Source organism: Physcomitrium patens, chromosome 8 (assembly GCF_059467195.1).
Source record: "Physcomitrium patens ecotype Gransden chromosome 8, ASM5946719v1, whole genome shotgun sequence".
NCBI classification, from domain to species: Eukaryota; Viridiplantae; Streptophyta; class Bryopsida; order Funariales; family Funariaceae; genus Physcomitrium; species Physcomitrium patens.
In genome coordinates, this window is record NC_143417.1 from 12,996,431 (window position 1) to 13,006,401 (window position 9,971).

Consider the following 9,971-nt stretch of genomic DNA (forward strand, 5'->3'; position numbering starts at 1 on the left):
TTTTATATAGAATGAAAATTTTCAATGATTAAAATTAAATATGTCCTATTACAGTTAACAAGTGACACAATTCACATATTAAAAGAAATGATTTACAGTCTCTATATGCTTGTTTGTGCAGGAAATGTCTGTCATATCATAAAATTAAGAGTTTTTAATATATGTTATTTTTAAGTAAAAAGAAATAAAAAAAAAGTCTGTAGTTCATTAGGAACATGCTCTACTCTAATCTTCTTCCAAAAAACATTACAAAGACTTAATGGAAGGAACACATTGTTTCTAACTTTTAAAACAATTATTGTATTTTTCATTTTCCAAGTAGAATTAATGATCCTTTTCTGTTTTTAGCTATGATACATGGTTTAAAATATCTAAGTTTTGCTATTCTCTCACCCATACTAGCATTGTTGTCCATCGCTCAGTAATATTGCTTGTCAACAGCCACGCAAAAATGACCATCTGCAGCAATCTGCTTTTTTTTTTTTTTTTTTTTTTTTTTTTCTGAACTGGGTTTTGGCCAGTGTCGGCGTGGGACGATGGAGCAACAACGGGGGTCGCATCCGCTACAAATCCCACGTAGATGGGATCGCAAGACATTCGAAGCAATCACAAATCGCAGCTCCAAGCAAGTTGCAATCACATTCTCCACAAACCTGGTTTACCATGTTTTCTACATATAAAATCTCTCCACAATTCACACGACATTTGCAACGCTGTTGATGATTGCAGCCACAGAGTAAACTTTTATGTTCTTCACTAACAAGCTAGAGCTGAATCACAAGTTTTCTGCTGTATAACTCTCGTCGGTAGCGTCATTGTGCCTAACAATTTATGACAGCAAGCAAAGAGTTTTTATTTATAAGTTTCTATCCAGTTTCGGTGAGAGAATAGCAACAGCCTATCTACTTATTAAGGGAATTGTTAAATCCACCCACCCATCAGTATACACCCCCCACCTTTGGCAGACAAATTCTTAAACTAAATCATTATTGTAGCAAATGAGTTGATTTAGCAAATTTACCCAATCTTTTTTATAAGTTGTTTTGTATTAGATTATATTATTTTATCTATTAGCAATAAAAACTTCTAACATTTTAAAAAAACATTCATGTCAACCTAGTTCTTAATCAAACTTAAAGGTGTTATTTTTAATGTCTATTTAATTTATTTTTGAATTACATTCAAAAGAAATTATATATGTGTATATATAATATTATTATATATATTTTTAAATTGATCATTATCTTTTAAGAAATTTAAATCTCAATATAATTCTAACTATATTTAGTATTACTAAAATATGATTAAATTTAGTAAACTATGAATATTTTTAAATAGTCTTTTATATTTATATTTTAAAATTTATATTTTTATATTTTTATTATATAATTTTACCAATGAAGAAGAATTTATTTTTAAAAATTTAATATTAATTAATCTTATGTTAGATTATTTTGAGGTGGATAAAAGTATAATATAATCAATTATAAAATATTTTAATATAGTAATATAAATATATTGATTGTAAATAAATATTTATCTATATTTTAAAATTACTAATTATATAAAAATTATTTTTAAAATTATAATTTTTTTTGGATACTAATAAAAATAAAATTATTATTATTATTATTGGACCATTTAATTTTTGGTCATTTTTTACAAGATAAATTTAACCATTTAGAATTATTTTAGCTTTATTCCAAAGTTTTAAAAATATTTTATGGCTTTAAAAGTATTATTTTTTTTATACTCTGATTTATTAGCTACAATTTTAAATATTTTAAAAAAACTGATAGATTGTCACTCTCATTTTATTGAGTAGACATTCCTCCATACTACACAACTCAGCATACATACATTGAAACTCTCATTTATACCAAAACAATTTAGAATAAATTCACAATAACAGATTTTTGTGCAATGGCATATGGCATTTTTTTTATTTTTTATTCTTTAAATTTTTTTATTATATATTTCATTGACTTATTACTAAAAAATATGTATTTTACAATCTTAGAATCAAATCGTATTTGTAGCTTAGATTTTCTTATTGTTTATAATCACATCAATTTTTTTAATATTAACAATTTTTTAACTTCTTTGAATTTTCATCTTACTAATTAGAGCTTTATTTAGACATGTTTGAAGAGCCATATCTATATTATTGATTTTTTATATTTTTTAATATTTTTAGTATTAATCGATTGTAAAATAATCCTAAAGTTATAAATCATTAATTCATTCTTTGATAGGCCTTATATCCATGATTGTCACAAAATCTTTGATAATAAATTCTAAAAAATTATAATAACCATTCTACTCCTAAAATAAGATTGTTCAAACATTTTGATTGTTGGTCTTATTGATTGTTTAAGTTGGTCAATACAAGTGAATAATTTATCACTTTCTTACATCATAAAATTAGAGAATTTGAATTGCAAAAATTATACATCAAAATATTTATTTTAGTAAATATTTTGAGAATCTTTCAAACTTTTATCAGTGTTGTGAATAAATATGTACAAATTGCAATTCTGCAAAATAGCTTGTCAATATTTTGCAAAGATATTCAGTTTTAAGGTTTTAATATATTATATATATATATATATATATATAGATATGTGTGTGTGTGTCAAAAAATTAAATATCACAAGTTTCAATTACCAGATCATTTATAGAACATTTTTATATTCAACAAATTTATAGTCACAAACAACCAATATGCACAAAACCATTTTTGAATCCTCAAAGATAAAACATTTATGCTTCAAATGCCATATGGACCCCATGCAGTCATCCTCCATATACCGTTGACAACATCATTTGATGGGGGATCAACAGTGCAGGTGGACTTCGTTTTTGCTAGATGACTATCATATGGCATCTAACCACATCTGCACCCCAAGATAAACACGAGATTTGTCAAGCACCGCAGAGAATCTGACCTCAGAATGGGCTCGATTTGAGGGATCGTCATTTCCAGGTATTTGTCACACCACGTTTGGATGCAAGCAAGGGCTTGTACACTCGTCAGAAGAAGTTCCCCAAAGCCACAAAATTAAAATAGGACGCGCCGGAATCAGGACCCCAATTTTCGTGTCCACAGCAATCTGCTCAAAACACACATCAAATCGCACATAATGATCAGATACAAACCTCGTTAAGTGCGGCTTATTATAAATGCTCTCCCCACTTCATTCTAAGTAATTCCTTCATCACCACTGTGCCTGTCAAGTACTTACAAGTACTTACAAGTACACCTTCATACTGACTGCCACAAAGTATCACACATTAGGAAACTTAAGAGATTGAGGAAAGTACCTGATGACTAAAAGCGCAACCCATTCATTCTAGTCTTGGCGGAATGCAGAAAAAGATTTTGATGTTGAATCTGATGCTAGATCACTCTCATCCGGCTTGGAATACCCATCGAATTGTAATTACCTACGCACCCTTTAGAGTTTCCAATTCTTGCATCCACTTATGAAACAGACCCACTCTCTTCGGCCTCGCCTTCACCTTCCGTCTCTTGCCTCTTGGCATTGACCTCCAAAATACGTCTTCCGTGTCCAGCACGTACGACACTTTTGACGTCCGACATGTCATCTTTATCTCCAGCCCGTTCAATATTTTCACATCTTCCCCGTAATCCAAACGCTCTACCACCAGCTTCCGCTTCAGGTTTCGTGCCACAAATACCTGCCTACCCTTGCCTGATTGCACTGACGTCAAAAGCCCATCCAAGTACTTCTGAAATGGTCTCTCGAAACTATTCCCGGGAACGTCTGAATTCTCCATCAGCCGTATCAGCAACTCATTTGGAATCCACGTCTGCTCGAAACGGTATATGCTCTGGTCGTGTAGCAGCATGCAAGCATCCGCATAGTATACCAGATCCACAGGCTCCCGCCCGTACTCGTATGCGTGCAGTGCCAAAAGCTTCTGTACCACGTCGTCTGTCGCTGCTGCTTGAAGCTGCTTCACCAGCTTGAAAATCAGCTCATCCAGCGTGAATAATATGTACGACTGTATTCCTATGATTGCCCTGCACTCGTCCTCAAACTTCGAGTTGTCCACGAAACCGTCCAGTAACCCGTACAACACCTGTATGAACCGGGAATACAAGTTCGGGGGAGCGCCGTCATCGCTGCCTTTCCTCTTCGATGCGAACTCTGCGTTCATCTTCGCTGACAGAAGCCTCTCATACAGAACTTGGTAGAGCCTGAACACACAGAATAGCCTCGTCACACACCTCACCACATAACCTCTTTATCACATATACTTAGACATGTTGCACTTCCATCCTTGCAACAAACACCGTCACCACATCTGCACGATTTCACGCTTCGTCGCCATGGACGACAACGAGATGTCCATAGAACAACTTTCCCACCATTCAGCACTCTGCCCATAGAGATGATCTGGACAAATACTACTCCATTTGCAAAACCAACCCCTCCAATCATGACTGCTGCTTATCAACAAAATACTCGATTACCACCATCGCCAATAAAAAAGCATATAGGATTCCACACCTAACCTCAACAGGACGTAAAGTGTGTCATTCCCGTAAAATATTCCTCCGCCTTTCTTCGAATGCGATACTACCGTCAACCCTGCACCTGGTCCGGGATGAGCTGCAAGTGGCTTGCAATGAGCATACGACTGTTCTGAATTAGCCAGTGGCGAGTTCCCATTCCCGTCTCCACCTTCCACATCTGTCATGCCCTCCGCCTCCCCTTCGCTCTCTACCTTCCCTTCAGCATCCTCCTCATCATCATCATGATCCGCTTGATCGTCCCCAGACTCCTCACTTGGCAAAACCTCTTCCCCACCTTCCGACGGAGTGTCGCTGTCCTCGCTCGACTTCTGAGCACTTTCTTCACCTTCGTCGTATGCATCTAAACACCAAAACAACAGCGTCAACCAGTATTCCACTACTTAGCTTGCTGTCAAAACCACACAACGACCACTCCTAAACAAATCGAACCACTGCGAACGCTTGACTCTCGTGTCCAGTTATACGTCACTGATGCCAACACTAACCCCTCACAAACCACAAGTACCTTGCTCATGCTCCATCTCAGCTCCACCCGCTCCTTCTGCAACCTCCTCATAATCGAATAGCTTCACCACGCCGTTCTCTCCCCTCCCCCGACGCGGACTGCACTTCGACTGCTCTCGCTTTTCCCGCTCCGACACAGGAGACACTTCTCCTTCCTCTTCATCTGGGGTGCCACGACCACCTCTGTCTTTGCCATCATCCACGAAACCGCCACCATTCGCCACCGATCTCCTTCCCCTGTTCTCATCATGTCCCGCATTTTCCCGCTTTTTCACATCGTCTCGTTCTGCTGCCCCGCTGCTCTGCTTCTCCTGAACAATTCCTGTGTGTAACCACCCACATCCTCCCATTCGTGCAGCCGTGCCCTCCCCATCATCCTCTACCGTAGCCCTCACCGCACCTTCTCCCGCCCCATCCCCACCTCGCTCACCGGCTCCTCCTCCTGCACTGTCCTCGGAGTTCCTCTCCCCATTACCATCTGCTTGCCGAGCCTCTCCATTCGTCGTACCTGCCGTCACCCGAGCCCCACATCCCTCCACGCCCACCACCTCTACATCTCCGCACACGATGCCTCCTCCTTCATGTGGAGTGGTCCTACGCTCTAGGATGCTTGTCTCATCCCCGCCGTTGCCCTCCGACGACCTCCCCTTCACTCCCTTCTCCATGTCCTCTACCCCTTCCGAACGCGACCATAGGCCTAGCATTGGATCCAAGAACATCCTCCACATCTGCATCGTCTTCTCCGTGTGGTCCGGTGAGTTGCTGATCTCCTCCGACGAATATTTTATGATCTGGTACATGTCGCCGTGGATCGAGAGGTCGCTGAACTCGTATCGCAGATCCGGCAGCAGTGGCCTCCGATTACCCGCTGCTATCGCCAGCATCGCGTCACCCTCCCTTCTCCCCTTCTCATTCACCTCCTTGATCTCTCCCAGCAGAACCTTCGTGCTCAGCGCCTTCTTGTCCTGCGACCTGAAGTAAAAGCTGCGGTGGTCCAACGCCTTGTAGCAGTTCTTCGTGTACACCTCCGACCACACCTTGTTCATCTCCTCCCGGCATCGAGTCCACTCCTCCTCCTTCTGCACTAGGCGCGAGTGTATCAAAGGCATCGCTCGGCTCGTGTTCTTCCGAACCGCCTCCAGCATGTCCAGCCCGTGATCCCCATATATCCGCTCGATACACCTCAAACTCATCGCCGAAAAAAACTCGTGCACCGGAGGCAATTCATTGGCCTCCCCGCTCTGCTCCTCTTGCTTCGTAGTGTATTCTCCCACCAGCTTCGCCGTCATCGCCGTCCCCTCCAGCAGCATGTCCAGTTCGAACCGGTCGTCCTCACACCGGAACAGGCTCTCCTCATACGGGTTCTTCCGCATGTGCTTGAATGAGTAGTCCTCGCTCCCCGAGGTCACCGACACCCAGCTGTCGTTCAGCACCGAGTTTTCAAGCGCCGTCCGATGGTTGGACACCGGCCGAGTGTAATGCTTTGGCAGCAGCCGGTAGCTAGGAGTGCACCGATCGCAGTTCGATAAATCCAGCTCCGATATCGGCTTGTTGATGTGCTTGTCCTTGTTTGGAACCACTTTGTGGGCCCCCTCCCTCGCAGCCAGCGATGGCTTCACATCATGCTCCTTCTCCTTCGCATCTCGCTCTCTCTCCCGGTTCCTCTCCCGTTCACCGTCCCTCTCTATCTTCACAACCTTCAGCGGTGCCGTCTCCGCGAAATCCCCCAGCTTGAGCCCGGTGAACACCCCTGCAATACATCCTTCCACATTTTCACAGTGCGTCAGGAACTCGGTGAATCCCTCCATCAGGTCCGCATGCTTCCCCAGGATGTCGCCCACCAGACTCTGCAGCTCCTCGCGGCCGATGATCTCCTGGCTGAAGATGTTCAGACATTTCAGAAACTCCTGGTACGTGTCTCGGCTGCACAGCCGGGCCTTCACCTTGTCGAAAAACGGGTGATGCACGCCGACCGCACTCTTCACAGCTTTCTTGTCATCCGTCGACGCTTGGGGGACAGGCCCGGAGAATCCCTCACCTCCCTCGCGAGCCTGCGACTGCCTCCTGATGGCATCGCTCGCGTTACGGGCAGACGTCCTCTTCGCGGGCTTCTGCTCCGCGAATTCGTTCTGCTTGTCCCGACCTCCTTCCTCCCTATCGACTCTGTCCTTCCTGTGCCTGCCCTCACAAATTCATGAAACAAGGTTAGGAATGATGGCACGGTTATGAATGTAGTTATGGATGCAGGCACAAATTCATGAAACAAATGCAAGGCGGTTTTTTTTGTGGCGCTGGATGGCAAGTAGTCTCATTCGTCGTATTAGGGTGTTAACATATTGTAATGTGCTTTTGCTATTGCGACGCACCCTGTTCCCTTCCAGTCTGATTTCTCCCCGGCCTTCCAAGGTTTGGCTGCACGATGTTCAGATGGGCGTTCTCGACTTAGTTCGCCTTGTACATAAGAGGACGTTTCATCACGAATTCTGAGCCTGTCGATTGATGACATCCCACTTTCTCCAATTCCTTTCTCGTCCGCTTGGCGTACATTTGGCTGCGCGCGTTTAAAACTGCGGCGATCGTTTCCCATACACGTACCGCTCGTTCCAGGCAGAAAGCATGTGAACTCTTCCAGCAGGTCGGAATGGTCAGCAAACAGATTAGCCACCTCTTGATAGACCTCATTGATAGTCTTATTACCTTTCCGGTAATAGTTCAGAATCTCCAAAAACTGTTTGTACACAATCTCTTCTGTGGCAAACCGAGCCTTAATCTTGTTGACGTAGTTGATCGCCTGATCGAACTCTACCGCAGGCTTCTCCTCCTCCGGTTGCGTGATCTCGTACCCTCTGGGAAGAAATGCATTGAAGCCCATAATCAATTTCGGATATCCTTTGAACAACTGCTTTACACGACTGATCACGCCCGCAGTGTCCAATTTCTGCGCTTTGAAGTCTTTGATAACCTCCAAAAACTCCTCGTACTTAGTCTTGTCATTTTTGAATTTGTCCTTCACAGCTTTCAAGTAGGCCAGCGCATCGTCAGTGGTAAGTCGCGGTCTATTAGCTGCCAGAGGGTTGTTGTCCGCGACGGTCTCAGAGGCCTCGCCCACCGTTGACTCTGCGGTTCTCCTCCCTTGGAAAAATCCATTTTCAGCTTCCCCACTCTCTCGATTCTTCATCTTTCAAAAACTACGCCCAATCCTTTTTATAAATTTGAATAATAACAACAAATGGTGCTCACAAATCCGCGATCTCGTGGCCTAATACCGACAGCCCCATCTCCTGCATCCAACACACCAAATTTGATATCCCGCCACGATTCCACCCTCCGCCAACCTCCACTATTACCATCGAACAGTCACCAAATCAAGCGCTCTACAATCGCAAGGGCTCTCTTCCTTCCCATGATCTAAAGGGACTTGCAATTCACCTGTCAATCCATCCAACTAATTATGAAAAATCCTCAATTCTCCCGACAAAATCAACAAACAAACATGAACTTCTCTCCGCACAACACCTCGCCGCTCCTGCCTTCCACACTCCCCCACATCTCTCCTTCTGCATCCTCTCATCTCCGAACAGCACACAAAAAATCAAAGCCCATCCACTTCAGCTCCCCTTCTCACACCACCACGAAACCAGAGATAACAACTACCCACAAAACACTTCGCCACGTACAGAACTTCTCCACTTACCTCTCACATGCGCTCCCGGGTCATGTCCATTCGAGCAATCCATCAGACGCGAGATCCACGACTATGGACTTCCCCAGCAACCAAACTGGCCCACAGAACAGGAGGCAATAAACTTCAGCGTCTGCGAGATTCCTCAGATTCCGACAATGAGTGAGCCACGTCGTAGGGTTCACAAGAAGAGAAAAAAAACAGAAGAAGAAGTAGACGCAGCGACCAATCGTGTCAAGGAGACGCGGAGAAGCGCAAGGGCAAAGCGCACAGAGGAGGCATGTGCGCAAGAGGAGGGAGAGTAGAGCAGGAGTTTGCAAGAGGCTAACTCACCCAGTCCAAACCTGCCGTCAGAGCCTTCCTTCAGTCATTGCGAACGAAGTTAATCTCCGCTACGTGGATCGAGAATCAACAAAAAAAAAAAAAAAAAAAAGGTTGGCCCACCAAGACGACCCAATTTAGACCCTACTCTCCGGAACGGAGACCCTGATTATTACCGATCACGCTGTTGTGCAGACATGACTCAAAACCCAACGCGTGTGCAGCGACCGATGCCGTGATCTGGTGGCTTCGGAAAAAAACCAACACTCCGCAACAATCCTTCCACAAGCAAACGCAGCTCTCAAATTTGCTCTCAAACGTTGCTCCGGATCAACGGGATTCAATCGATGACCTCAATTATTGACTTGAGCGGGAGTCAATCGATGCAGTCTCGTTGTGCACGCCTCTCCCCCACCCCATCGCTGACGTCCTTCGCCATATCCCGTCCATCTCCGCTTCCCCCCACAAAATCCTAATTCGTCCCAACCTTGCAGCAAGATTGTGTGACTCAGAATGTACGCTGTGTGTTTATTTATTTTTGTGTTTTTTTGGTAATTTTTGTATAGCAAAACTAGCACTTTTAGACTGCAGCTTCAATGGGTCTATGGGTTATTGAGCTATGGTGTAGAGTCTCAGGGGCATCCAACCTTCGTCTGCTTTAACACATAGATAGGCAAACTTTGTCTGCATGTCTGAATGAGGGCCATTATGGACACTAAACCCTAAACCCTGAGGTGTAGAACATTGGTTGCACTTGTGCTTGGCATTCTTGAACGTTTTTGCTGTGTTTGTTTTGAAGTTATGTTTTTGGTGTTGAAGGTGGTAATTAAGTTTTGAATGATTCAGAAATTGTTTATCAGAACAAATTAATGTAGGGTGGAGATATTCAAAAATATTGAC

The 9,971-nt window shown here is 43.2% G+C and overlaps 1 protein-coding gene across 3 annotated transcripts; it reads right to left on the reverse strand.

Annotated features, from left to right (window-relative positions):
- Positions 1 to 2,725: 2,725 nt before the first annotated feature.
- On the reverse strand, positions 2,726 to 9,507 carry LOC112285370 (paired amphipathic helix protein Sin3-like 3). 3 transcript variants are annotated; one of them, XM_024526125.3, is made up of 7 exons: positions 9,084 to 9,507; positions 8,763 to 8,847; positions 7,435 to 8,349; positions 5,070 to 7,246; positions 4,544 to 4,904; positions 3,325 to 4,225; positions 2,726 to 3,113 (listed from the first exon to the last, which is right to left on the reverse strand). In XM_024526125.3, exons 3-6 carry the CDS (start codon positions 8,244 to 8,246, stop codon positions 3,448 to 3,450), a joined length of 4,128 nt encoding a protein of 1,375 aa, XP_024381893.1. In that variant the 5' UTR covers positions 8,247 to 8,349; positions 8,763 to 8,847; positions 9,084 to 9,507; the 3' UTR covers positions 2,726 to 3,113; positions 3,325 to 3,447. The 3 variants fall into 3 exon arrangements, with proteins under 3 accessions (XP_024381893.1, XP_024381892.1, XP_024381894.1); XM_024526124.3 differs by having other exon boundaries at positions 7,435 to 8,497; XM_024526126.3 differs by lacking the exon at positions 9,084 to 9,507 and having other exon boundaries at positions 4,539 to 4,904; positions 7,435 to 8,497; positions 8,763 to 9,077.
- Between the last annotated feature and the right edge of the window lie 464 nt (positions 9,508 to 9,971).